This window comes from Strigops habroptila, chromosome Z (genome assembly GCF_004027225.2).
Source record: "Strigops habroptila isolate Jane chromosome Z, bStrHab1.2.pri, whole genome shotgun sequence".
NCBI lineage: Eukaryota > Metazoa > Chordata > Aves > Psittaciformes > Psittacidae > Strigops > Strigops habroptila.
In genome coordinates this window covers 31,404,264-31,418,353 of record NC_044302.2, presented here as the reverse complement: position 1 = coordinate 31,418,353, position 14,090 = coordinate 31,404,264, and the positions used below count along the sequence as shown (strand labels likewise).

General features: G+C 40.0%; 1 protein-coding gene across 1 annotated transcript in view; it reads left to right on the top strand.

Annotated features, from left to right (window-relative positions):
• SHB (SH2 domain containing adaptor protein B) overlaps nucleotides 1–14,090 on the top strand; it is a 66,602-nt gene that overhangs the window by 7,408 nt on the left and 45,104 nt on the right. The window contains exon 2 of the mRNA XM_030470862.1: nucleotides 7,615–7,732. Coding sequence (XP_030326722.1) covers nucleotides 7,615–7,732 — 118 coding nt within the window. The remainder of the gene's footprint in view (nucleotides 1–7,614; nucleotides 7,733–14,090) is intronic.

The window sequence follows — 14,090 nt, the reverse complement described above, 5'->3', positions numbered from 1 at the left end:
TGCCAGGAGACTTACGTTAATATAGTGCATTTCTGTAAGGACACTGTTGCAGGATCTAAGGTATAGCTCTGTCAAGCTGGAATGTTTTCCCCATTCTGTAGATGAATCTGTGCAGTAAGTGAGTGTGGAGTTTGTCTGACAATAGTCTCTAAAGCATATAAGCATACCTTCTTCTACAAAAGCATGAAAGAATGAATAGAGCTTTGTTCAGATCAAGTGCATGTGTATTCAGTTGGGCATGGTTGGGTGAATCAATGGGAGAGAATGATATTGTGAGGACACTAAAACAGTGCTGCATACTGGTGCTGATCAGCAAGAAGGAATGAATTGTGCTTGCTTCTATGGACTGTCCTCTGAATTTTCACATGGGTATGTGCAGGACCGGGCTTAGTTAAGTTTACATGTGAACACAGAAGTACTGAGACACTAAGCACAGCTAAAATAGCATTTCACGATTCTGTTTCAACAGCAGGGCCACCATAAATACAGCTTTCTTAATACTGCGTGGTAGCACAGACATTATCTGCAGCCTTTACTTCAGAACTGTTCAGATAAAGAAGGAGGGTCTGTATTACACTTTTTACACACCAGCTTAAGGTAAACTTGCAACAAATGGATACCATTAGGACTGTTGTAATGTAGAAGTAAACTTTCTATAGATAGAATATTGTTATGCGGTTTATTGTGATTTAAAGTTCATTTAAACTCTGAATGAGAAATAAGGCACAGTAAGAGTATGTATTAGAACTTACGTAAATGGCTTTTAGTCTTATTAATGAAGATAAAGGATCTAGAAAGGAAAAAGGTGAATCTGTGGGGTTTTTTAATCATCAAGTTTGCTAGTAAATTAATATTTTGCAGTCTGGTTTTGTGGTGGCCAGTTTGCCATTGTATTTGCTTGGATCACTCAAGGAATACTTAGTCTATATTTTTTTTACAAGTTCCGTTGCTCCCCAAGCTCACTGGCACTGTTTGGTATAGGAGAGATGTTTGTGTCTCTAAACATCTTAGTATGTGTCCTTGGCTACTAGCAATTGGGTATAGTGTCTGATTCTTGGACATTCATGCAGAGCACTGCCCTGTGGCAAAGAATATGGTTTAACTTCTCATTCCTTAGCTGCTATGTGTCAGTGTGATTATATCCATGACTAACAGTATGCGAGGCACTGTGCTGAAGTGGAGGAAGTAATATGAGACCTGGCAGTTGAAACAGCACATGGTGGATTGTGGGGCTACAGAGGAAAGGGACTGCGGTGCTGATCTTCCTGGATATGTCCCTGTTTCTGTAAATGTTACTGTAAAACAGTCCATGGACAAGGAAACAGACATAAGGTGTGGTTTTGGAGTAGTTGTGCATTGCTCAGGAAGTACAGAAAATGACTTTACAAAACGTGTTCTGCTAATGTCAGTGCATGGGATACTTTTTTTTTTTTTTACTTTTTTTTTTCTGGTGGTGTTGGACTTTTTTTCCCCCTCTTTTTTTTTTTTTTTTTTTACCTAGTTTTCTGAAGGGAGCAATACCCATTAACTGCTCTGTCTGTCCTTCCTTCCATAACTCTTTTTTCTGTTGGCAGATGCTGCAAGGTGTATTCAAACTTAAAGTAGTAGGGAGGATGCATGAAGGAAGGACCCTTTCCTTACTGGGGAAGCAGGTAGAACTCTGTTTTTCAACTTGCAGCAGCAGCATCTGGGTGGCCTGCGTTGCTGTATGTGAAGTAGGAACACACATGGAATAGTGGGGAACTGCACTTACTGCCTGGGGAATCAAGGGCATAGAGAAGAGAAATGGGGAGGCAAGAAGTCAGTAACGGTTGTTTATGTATCAGCGTGTTAGCAGTTGGGTCCTGCCACTGTGAGTGTGTGGACTTGTAGAAACCACAAAGAGCAATTTATTGTCTCTGAAAACTAAGCCTCGTGTATAGGGGAGAAGCTCTTGAAAGCCTGTTATTAAATACTGGCTTCCCCTCCCACCTTGCTTACCAGTCTACATCTGTTTCAGAAATTTAGGATCCATCTTTCCCAATTGTGCTTCAGTTACATTTTAGACAAGGAATGTATCCCTTTCTGGAAGTGAAAGGTGTGAATGAGTTCTGTGAGTTCTTAAACTCGAGAAGGAAATTTATGGGAGGTGGAAAAAGGGACAGGCCAAGTGGGAGAAGTGTAGGAACATCATCAGAGCCTGCAGGGATGCTTCTACAAGTTGTTGCTTCTACAAGATGTTGCTTTTACAAGTATATCAGCAACAAAAGGAAGATAGGGAAACGTGTTCCAGGTGGCCCTGCCTCGGCAGGGGAGTTGGACTAGATGATCTCCGAAGGTCCCTTCTGACCTTAATGATTGTGTGATTCTGTGATAGAGTGACTTCTACTGCAGCTAGTGACAGGTCTTTGTGACTATAAATTTTCGGAAAGGATGAGAAATTTTCATTACATTGTATTAAATGTGTTAACCATGGTGTTAATTCACAATTTCGAAGTGTTCTTGTCTTCTGTATCTCTGCTGACAGTCACGTTGGCTGTAATTAATTGCCAGTCACAAAAGCCAAGAGAAGAATAGATGGTTTGTCCTTTTTTTTTTAAAAAAGTAAATATGTAAGTAATATATTTTTTAACATATAATATTTAATAGTAAATCTTCCCTCAGAAAAGCGTCCCATAATAAATGTCCCAAAGGTCTGTCTGGCAGGAGAGGTCTTTTGGTTTTTTTCCTATGTTATTTATCATAATTCCTCTTGGATGCTTACAGAATAGTGTGTCCTTAATCATGATAGCCACTAAATCAGTCAAATAACAAACAGTTCTGTGCTGAAGTTGCTGTTTCAAGGGTAGATCTTTTGTATTTTCTTTCCGTTCAGAGGAGGGTTTATTTCAGTGTGGTAAGTTCTCATTTGTTTCTTTTTGTTCGTTACCTTTAAAATCTGTTTTTAGCCACATTAGAGATCTGGAAAATTATGCCTTTTTTGTTTGTTTGTTTATTTTGGTTTGGTTTTTTTTTTTTTTGGTTTTTTTTGGTTTTCTTCCTCTAGCAGCATGTGCAAATCATGCTTTTGTGTATGCAAATACTTGCTCAAACTTGTATTTAATATAATAGTGTACGTACGTCTTAAGTGGTATTTTTTAAGACTGTAAAAGAGCAAAGTGAAGCTTGCACCTTAGTTCATTTATATTAAAGAAGTAAACCAGAATCTCACATTGTATTTAATTTTTGGGGGCAGGAGAGGGGGGAGCTTGTGTTTTTTTCATCTTGTCTCTCTAACATTTTAGCTAGAGCTATGGTTTTGAAATTGTTAGTTTGTTTGGAAACTTGAGCCTTACTCCTTTTCTTTTGCCTTTCAGTTTTAACAACCTGCTAGGCAGAACTCCTGTGAGTGTTCTCCAAATCCTTGTTGATTTCTCTGATTGTGGAAGCTCAAATGCAAGTTTCACTTACTTTTAATCAGCGCATTTCTATTTATGTTTTGGAGTTTCTTTAGCTTGAATTTACTCATGCCTCAAGTTACTATTACTGGATCTACATGACAGAAAATAATATCGTGTGTAAGGGATGCCAAAGGAAGGGCTTGTATAGAGCAGGAATTAATAGTTGTAGCAGCTCACAGTCCTCTCTGATAAACTTGCATTCTATTAAAAGATAAGCCACAGATTTTTAACAATATCCCTGGCTAATGCAGCCAACTGAGACATGAATTTTGGATTTGAACAGCTGCCTGAGGCCTCCAGGGGATTCCCTGATAACTGTGATTCATTTTCAAAGGTAAGACCCACTTGAAAGGTGGCTGGATTTGGCAGAAAGGAGAGAAATTTACTGTTGTCCTGCACCAAAGGTCAGACCCCGTGTGTGAATGCCCTCTCTAGCCTGCAGTTACAAAACCTCAGCATGCCACCACTCCTCTGATTACATCTATGTGGCAGGTACAGCATTAGACCCTGGGTAGCCTGACTACTTGAGACACTTGGAGACACTTTGATTATCGCATGGAAATGCCTGTTTCTACATGCCCATGGAGGAGAACTGACAGCATGAAGCTCTCACATTAGATCTTCCCCACATGGCATGGAAATGCTTAAAATTGTGATCTGGAAAGTTCCACTGGACATGCAAGGGATATAGCTGGAATACTCATAGCCTTGTGTACAGAACCTCCATGTAACATTGGCAAGGTTGTGCTTTGGGAGGATGGCATGAAGGGATATGAGGACAACATATTCATACCTCTGGCATGAAGTAAATATTTTGTTTGTTACATGTACCATAAGTAGAAAACTCTTCTAATCAGAACCTTGTCATTCCTTGAAAGACTGGTGGTATATTGTCTGATTTTGTCTGACCTACTGCATATAGGCTTGGAAGATGAGCTTGCTAAGATAAAAGTAATTTGTGGGGAGGTGGCACAAAGACTTGGAGAGTAGAAACTCTTTTTAAAATGAGAACAGGAGAAATCGTCCGTAATGGGATTGTGAAAAGGAATTTAGAGTTTAGGCATTTAGAGTAGGTATGTTATAATAGAACTAACAAGCATACTCATCTGAGGTTTTCAAGCCTTTTTGAATGAAGGCTTCTTTTTGAAAGAGGTACTAAAACTTGAGAGTTCCTAGAAGAGAAAAATTATAGCTGTTAGCAAGTACAGAAGAAATGAAATGTTGGCACTGGCCAGCTGCTATATCTAGGCTGAGAATCAGTAAATTTTAAGATATATGGAAACAGTAACAGTCACCTGGGAAGCCCTCAGACAGGTCCGAGCTGTAAAGCTACTCTTAATAAGGAAATACAGATATACAGCTTCTGGAAGGTGAATCAGATGGCTCTTTCTGCCTGACTGAGTGCTGAGAAGTAGGTTTGGGATTTGTTTGTTTGTTATTTTGTTGTTGTTGTTTTCAGTGAATGTTTTTTCTGGGTGGTCATTCAGGGGAACAAGTTTGCCCATCTGACAAATTTGATAGGTGACCTGATTGAAAACATAGTTACGGTGAGCTGTATAGAATCTCACAGTGCTTGTGACACTATTACTCATCTGAAGGGGAACAGTTTACACCCGCTGTCTAAGCTAGGGGAGATTTTCACTCCAGGGATTACTGTAGTAGTGGATATATATTTCCAGTGGTAGTCTAATCTGCTACAGATTTGCAGATAATAAAGTGTAAAAATAATGATAAAAACAAGAATAAGTTAATGTGGATTTGAACCTTCTGACTTTTTTTTTTTATTATTTCCTTGTTAGAAAGCAGCTTTTGCTTTGTTCGACCTCTTCTGAATAATAAATTAGTTGCTTTAGTCCTTCTGTTCATGTTTGGTACAGTAAAGCTCTTGAATAGGTTACCATTATGCTTAAAGCAAATCAGTCTTTTATCATGTTTGACAGCATATTTACGTATGTATAATTTTCCTCCTAGTATACTTTTGGCAAATGGAGAAGAAGAAATAACAAATAACTGTGTTCAAATCCTGTTTTATGTTTCAGTACAGTTATGCTAAGGATTGCCAAGTATTACTTGTCAATATTTGTAGTGGGAGAGCAGTTCAGAGCCCGTACTACCACCCAGCAGCTCTTGACAGGATTGCATCAGAAGACTAAATGGATGGCATCTCAGCTACAGCACTTTGGGACATAAATCTGTCCTCGTGACTAGGAGAAATTACTGCTGCCTGACATGCATTGTTGTCTTTGACTTAAGTGTGTGCAGCTGCTGTCACTTGATTTGCTGCCTGGGGCTATGTTGCCAGACATGGGGGAAGGGGCTTTTTTCCTTTGGTTTAACTGTTTTTTGCGATAATGAGGCAGTAATTTTGGACAGTAAGTGAGAGAAAGGATTTTTTTTTTTTTCCCCTCCCTCTATTATTCATGTCAGTCTGGTGGTTTCAGGTCAAACAGAAACTTCCAGTCACTTTAAACATGGAGTGGAGGAAAGCATGATTAATTTGCTATTAAAACATCAATTCCAGGTGCTTTGATATCCCAGCTGTTAACCTGTGACTGTAGGGCAGTTAAGTCTTGCTCTGACACTCACAGCTGTGAGTTCAGTCATAACAAATACATCTTCTAAAATGTCCCTTCTTTGGGATGTGCTTGCGAGTGATCTGTAGTCCAGGGATTGAGAATTTATGATGAGGGATGTGGGGTTTTTTTGGTTGACGGGGTTTTTTGTGGGGTTTTGTTTGTTTGTTTGTTTTTTGGTTTTAAATAATAAAAATAAGTAGTATAAAGTCACAGTGTTTCAGGGCCAGTGTTAGATGTTTTGTTCCCTAATATTAAAGGAGATCTCTGCCTTTCCCAACAGTGTTCATTTACTCCATGGCTTTTTTGCAGGTTTTAGATCTGGAAGTGTGTGTGTCTCCTGTTCTTTGCTCTGTGTGGTGGGGTATGCTGGCAGCAGGAGACAGAAGCAGATGCAGCTTCAGTCTTTTAGCTGGCAATGTGCTTCCTGCTCTTTGTTGGCAAGATTGAAGCTGTCGGTCTTACTGGTGCTGCTCCTAAAGATGTAAAGTAACTGGTGGGACAGAAAAAGTCTTGGCTGAAAAATCCCTGTTAAAGAGAATAGGCCTTCTGGGCAGAACCTCTTAGGCTTGCTCTGCTTTGAGTGAGAGGTCCTGGGGTCTTTTCCCACCTGAATTATTTGATGATTCTATGGGTATTCTGATGCTGAGGCCTGCCTCTGCTTTGTCTGCTTCAGTCTCTTTTGCCTGACCTACATTACATCTCTGTGGTCTGCAGTAATTCTCATACGAGGATTTTTTCCTTTACTCTGGTCCTTACCAGCTTTTAGAAACCCAGATTAACTCCACCCCTTCAAAACCAGGGAGGAATGATTCCTGTTGGTTTAATCAACTGATTTAACATCCTCCATAACCAGTGGGACACAGCATACAATGATTGTGCAGGGGTAGGAGCGCCATGGTAACGAAGGGTAGGGAGTTAGATTTTCTAAACTCCAGAGAAATTTGTTCTTCTGACAGATAATTTCTTTTTGCTACCTTTTGTTCTAGTTCACAAAATGCGGGTAAATACAATGTTCCCTTGAGAGAAAGAATGGCACAGATGGGTTCAAGGAACTAAGTTTAAACAAGAAGTGTGCTTTGTGTCTTGTTCGTTTTCAACTGACAGCTAAAATTAAAAAGCTTTTTATTAATGTAGTGAAAAGAGTAGCCGTTGAGCATTTCTTTGAAAAGTTTTTAGCAATATTTTCAGTTGTAGCTGATTCACATGAAAAGCAGAGGGGGTGAAGTAAGTGGAAGTGTGGTTTGTTTGTGTGTTTTTTTTTTTTTTTTCTGAATATTAGCAAACTTCTCTGATAAGAGTTGCATTGGATTGAATATGCTGACTGATTGGATCTTTCTAATTTGTGCATCCCGATTATTCCATGTCTTGTGCTAGTCAGAAACCCTTTGACATAGAGTCTGCCTTGTGAGGTATCTGGTATGAACAGGAGTACACTTCTGTTTCAGCACCATTTAATAACTGATTTGTGGCTGTTGTGTATTTGTCCTCTGAACTCAGACTGTGCTTAAAAGATGGCATAGGATGCAGCTGTGTGAAACTGTGGGTTTTTTTTCTTCCTGGTAGGGTGTTAGTGCCATCTGGCTGGAGATTCTAATAACAGTTACTTTCCTGTCTTTCAGGTATTGATGGCTGATGACTACTCAGATCCATATGATGCCAAAAGTGAGTTGAACAGAATGGGAAAAGGGGAGAATACTGGCTATATGGAACCATATGAAGCCCAGAGAATCATGACTGGTAAGAAAAGATAATTCAACATGTGATCATGGCAGTTCACATGGATATTACAGCTGCTATGAAACAGAAATGTTCTTTAGCATGCAAAACCACATTTCAGAAGATGCTCAGTCAACAGTAAATGCTGTGGAGGCTTTTCATATGCCTGCACATGCCTTGTTACCTAGAAGTACTGCTCTGGACCTCACTATTGAATATAGATGGTTTGTACTGTCATGTGGAAAGATGAAACTGTGAGCAGTGGGAGTTGAAGTGTGTATTGCTCAGTTTGGCAATGTCAGGGCTTTCATCCATGTACATGGTAGGGATGACCAAAGAATGACATTGTGTTAGTTCACTAAAAAACTGTTCGTCAGTTTGCTTATGGCCTTTTTTTCCCCTCGATCAGATTCAGACTTCCTGGTTTTCCCTCTGTCAGACAAGGGAGGTGCAAAGCTACATCTTTGCGTAGATTCCTTCTTTCCTTCCTCACTTCTCTGATGGATTTTTTTGTACCAAAATGAGACACTTTAGGGTGCCTGTGAGCCTTGAAATGCTATCATTGGTAGCATCCTTTCTTTTCTGTCACATAAAGAGGTGGTTAAAGGTGGCATTGTTGGAGGAGTTTGGACTGTTTGAGCTGCTTGTCCAGGCATTATGTGGCTGTATTTTCCTCATACAATCTGCATCCATTTCCTACTTGTTGGCTATGCAGTCTGTGAACTTTTTGGGTTATGGCGCCATGTGTTTCTAATTTATTATGATTTTACTCAGTCAACACTCATCTTTATGCAGATCAAGTGTGCATTTCCTGGATTTGTACATCAGGTCCTCTTTTTCTCATTAAGAGGTAAAAGTCACTCTTGAGCCCAGTTAAGTTGATTGTATGCTTTCCTTTTCTATTGGCAGCTCCTGCCCTCAGGAAAAATTAATCAGTGGGGGAAGATGAGGCTGTTGGATCAAAGATCCTTTTTTCATGCAAGTGTTCCTATTTTTCTTTTCTTAAATAGCATTTCTGAAAGGGAGCTACAGGAAGTGACTCCTGTGGCGTATGTAGACTATATTATTTGGAATAAGTTTTCAGTATCTTACAGAGCAGCTGGGAGCTTTTATTTCACATTGGGGTAAATCTGTTCATTCTAGTTGAGTAATTTCCCACGAGAAGGAAAAATAGAATCATACAATATTTTGGGTTGAAAGGGACCTTAAAGATCATCTAATTCCAAGCCCCCTGCCACGGGCAAAGACACCTTCCACTAGACCAGGTTGCTCCAAGCCCCATCCAACCCTCACATTCCCAGGAATGGGCATCCACCCAGTTATGGGAAATATTAGTCCCAATAAGTTCTTGTTCTTTATACAGCAGTGATGAGCATTCGTAATTTTAACTATGAAGCTGACAGTGCATTGATTTCTTTCTTCCTGTGATTAGGGTAGGAGCTCATTCTATCTTCTTTTCAAGATTAGTCATAATAAATGGGTTGTTTTAGTGGACAATCTTAAATGGCTTAGCTAAATTAAGGGGCAGAAATTTGTGTACACTTGCAATTGTAGGACACCCTTGGTGTTTGGTGCAGCTGACTAAGCTGTTACATCTGCTTTGTATGTTATTACAGGTGGAACTCTCAAAAATGCTAAAGGCACTTTTGAAACTTCGGTTTAATTGAGTATAATGTAGTAAGTGTTCTGAATATGCATTTGGTTGAGCCGGTAGTTGAAATCTTCCTGAAGATGTTTAGTGTTTTGAGATCTAGGTGTTTGGTTTCCAGTCATTTTGTCCTAATGCTGGTAGAAATAGAGAAAGCCCTTCTGTAAACCTCAGTGAGGTTAGGTTATATTCCATTGTATTCAAACATGTGGTTTTATGTTAGTTTTTTAATTGTATGGATGTTGCCTTTGCATTTTACTTGACAAATGAAAATCCAGAGGCATCTTTTTGGAGAGTTTTCAAAGGTTCACTTTATATTTCCCAGGTGAGTTATGTTATGTATTTATTCTAAGGAAGGCCTTTGGACTGCAATTTGGTTGGCCTCAAAATGTTTACTGCTGTTTGTTATATTTGTTTGTTAGCTGTGCTGTCTGATGAACAAAAGAATGTTATATGGCTATCCATTTAGCTTACCCAATCTCATGAAGCCCTTCTGACTGTATTTCACATGGCTTAATCCCCAGACAGGGGGAATCTGTATACTTCAGCAGAATGCATTTTAGGAGAGAGAGAAAACAAAACAACTTTTTGTCAGTTATTCCTTGTTTACCAGTGTACTCTAATTCTTGATCAATTCCGGAAACCAGGTGTAAGGGCTGTTTTGAAATAGGAGCCTAAAGTTCTTGTACATGCTGCGTGCTCCTTGAGTTAGTCAAGGATTAGGCAAAAGCAAATGTCCGTATGAAGTAAGACCCTGTTAATTCAATTTGGGAAGCTAAGCTTACACCCAAGTAGAAGTGTGTGATGTCTGAAATAACTATGTTCATTCAAAACTTATTCTTCTTCCCTGAAAGCTCTGTGGGTTTGCACTTGTGATACAGTTGGCTCTCAGTTGATGCTTAATTAAAAATAAAAAAAAAAGTAAGCCTTGAACTTGATTATTTAAAGAAACTATTGATCTGTCTGATTCCATGCTGTCCATAGTTAGAATTAGGTTAGGTTTAATCAGGCTTGAAGTTTCTTCTGCTGATGGTGTCCCCAAAATATACTATTTTCCTGGATTTGTGGTTATATTGAATGGAAGAAAGCAACCTTTATGCCAAGGTTTGGAAAGGCTTTTTGAGGAAAGACTTGACCTGAGGGTAAGGTAGAGCATATTGAGAATGAATGCACGTTTATAAGAAGCTGTCATCTCCTGGCAGTCAAGCATATCTGTTGGCCAGTGCTGATATTCGTGTCTGCCCTGTCTTCAGGAAATCTGCACTGGAGATTCAGAGAAAATCCCTGGGAATTCAGGTCTTGGTGCAGTGTGAGACTCATCTTGACTGGGTGTGCAGCTAGAGCCACAGGAACGGTATTATGTCTTTGCCTTATCCCCAGCCTATTTGCTGAAAGGACTCTCTCAGACCAGCAGTATAAATCCCTATTGTTCCTTTGCAAGAGCTAGGCTGTCTATCCAAGTGTGTTCTAAGTATGGTGTTTCCACTGCTTTCTTACGCAAGCTCTCAATTCTTATTTTTCCCCTAGCATCAGTCTGTAGCTGCTGCAATAGCTGATGCAGAACATGTGGCCTGTCACAGAAACAGGCCTGTAACCAAGTATTGTTGCTTGGATCAGGTATAGGAGATACATCATGCTTGAGAGAGTTTCCCAGAGGAGCAGTAGCTGGAGATGCTGCATTTGAACAGAAGTGAACAGTTGAGACAATGTCAGGCCAGAGTGGTAGTGCCCATAACACTGTGTTGGCACAGCTCTTCCAGGTGTGTCTGCCTCTCAGAAGGAATAAAGTTAAGTCCTCAGACTGCATGAAACATTTGCAATCAAATACCCATACATGCCTGGTCTATGTAAGGCAGACTGAACAGATGAGTTTATGTACATGCTCCAGGGGTGGGTGACTGGTTGTCCTGGTTTCATCTGGGACAGAGTTATTTTTCTTCCTAGTAGCTGGTACAAAGCCACGTTTTGGCTTTAGTCTGAGAAACCACAACACTGGTACGCTAGAGGGATCTGTGTGCTGCACCTGAAGAGCTGGAAATTATTTTTAGGGATGCTCTAGAGCATTTGGATCATAGGCCTGTCTGTTGTTCAATGCGTTCATCAACTTGGGTGATGACATATCTGCGCTATCAGCAAAAATGAACATAAGCTAAAGGAAGTGCTCAATGAGGAAGGGCAGAGCCCCCATCCAGATGGTCCTTAATAAATATGAAGATTCTATCAACAGTATCTTTTTTGAGGTTAAACAAGGGGGATATTAGAGATAATTTGAATGGGAAGTTCACAGCTTTGTTCAAAGGCTCACAGCGTTAGCATCCTCCTTTCTTTCTTCTTTCTCTGTGTATTTATCATTCTGTCTCCATAAACTTCATTTTGACTATGCAGTAGAACACTGGTGAGCAAGATTATTTACCTCACATTTAGGGATTTTGTGCTTTGCCTGATGGATGCAGAAAACTAAGACTTCTCTCTAGAAGCAGGCAGTGCTAGAAGAGCAAATGCCTTCCTGCACTTCACTGTTTCTTTCTAGGGACTGCAGTAAGAGTCTATGCCTGAATCACGATGGAATCTCCAATACATGACAGGCAGCCTAGCAGAAGCAGTACATCTGCCTTAACTGGGAGCTCCCCATGGACATGGGACATGCTGGGAGCAGTAGCTTTGTCTTGCTTCAAGCTATCACAGAAATGCTGGGAGTGTGGCGAAAACAGCATTCCCATGAACCTGCACCTACTTCAAAAGGTTTTGGGTGTCAGTTTCCCTTGTAACTGGAGAAGCTTTTTTTTGTTCAGACATGTAACTTCATCTGAATAGTCACTACAGCACCATGGTGGTGAGTCAGTTATTGTAAAATTCTTTTCCATGTGGCTTCTGGCACATTGCTTGTTGGTGCCTAGTTTACCACTGCAATGTAAAAAGAGCAATGATACTTACTTTTATAAATATTAGGCTGCGTAGATTAACATGTACAGCATGGGATGTTTAGAAAGAATGTTTTTGGCCTATTGAAGGTCACTGAGCCTAGCAAGCCAACCTGCAATCTTTAAGCACTGTAGTGACTGATCAAGGTTTGCTGTCTGCTTGTATTTGAACATGGCAAACAGCTGTAACCAGCACAGAAGAGGCAGTGTTTATGCTCACAAAGCTCAACAGCTGGCATAGTTTTCAAAAGACTAATCTTCTCTTGTTCCTATGTTTTTGTGTGTTTCAATTCTAGATTCTGTTTAAGGATCTGACACTAGGCTTGCCAACAGCCCAAAATGAGAATTTATCCATCATCAATCCATCTCATATGGTATTGTGGATTCCTGACTAAAAATCTTATGTTCATTGTCAGTTTGCCAGATGGTGTGAATAAGACTATATGCTGGTCATTCTAGCAGAACAAGTTTTAAGATTTTTTTTTTTCTTTAAAAAAAGTAGGAAAAAGTGCAAGGTAACTCTTTACTCTTTAAACTGGATGTGTATGTGCTCTCAACTTGTTTGCAATGTGGAGGGCCACTGGGTGAGAGCTGAAGTTCAGTTACACACAGAAGTAAGCTTGTGACTGGTTACAGGATGGCTTTATTTACATGTTGGGAGTTTTCTAAAGGACTGCACTGGAAATCTTGGGAGCTCTTCCTCAAGCTGACAAAGAAGGGGATGTCTGATGCATCCTGAGCATACCCACCATTTGGAGCATACTGCTAGTGTTACTTTGTGTGTTTGTGGAGCTTGGCCCTCACCTGAAGCTAGCCTGATTGTAGTGCAGAATTCCCTGCAGCCCAGTAGAAGCGAGAACATATGTTCTGAACAGCTGTGCTCCTTCTTTAAAAAATGCTGGATGTAATGTTAGTTAGAAACCTCCTCGGCCTCAGCATCTATTTCAAGTTGTTTCTTCCTTCGTTAGAAATTTGGACAGAGATTTCATTCATTAATGATCTAAAACAAAAAAGTTATCTACAGACAATTATGGAAGAGGACTTCTTCCTTGCATTAGATCTGAGGTACATGAATCGAGGCATGTTTGAAATAATGCTGAATCTGCATTCACACAAGTCCTTACCTTCTCTCTGAGCAAAGCAATAGATCTCACATGTGCTGTGAAACTGTATCACTTTAGGTCCATGCCGAGTTGCCAGGATTATCAGTACTTCTCTTCCTGTCTTCATGGAGCACTTTGCACCTCATCAGTGAGTGTGAGGAGGTAAGGCCAGGATGTATACAGTATAATTTATTGTGTGGTGTGTTGTGGTTGCTGTAACTAGGTGCACAACTAGGAGTGGAAACCAGCTGTGCATAAAATGAATATCATTCCTCTATGTTTAAATCTTTTCTCCTCCCCTAAAATAATTTAGGCATTCTCTCTGATGTTTAACATTAGGGCAGTGCTAATTGTTCTGGATAGTGCATACCCACTTACAAATGAGTGAAAATAAAATGCTAGCTCTCCTTCTCCACTCTACACAACTGGGTAACTGTAAAATTGGCCTTTTCCTGAAAAAGTAACCGTTACCCCATCCCAGTTTGGAATAGAAAGATAAAATCTGTGTCTTGCCACTCAATGCGTCAGTTGCATGCACAGAATTTTGTTCCTTAGTTTCAGTGTAAAAACATATTGTTCAGAATGGGTTTAAGCCAAGATTTAAATGTCTTCCCCATCCCACCATGCTGTTTCAGCACCCTCGTCTTGCTCTATGACTTGATGTAGTCTGGAAATGGACTAAATGGTGAAACTTGAATCGCAAGTCT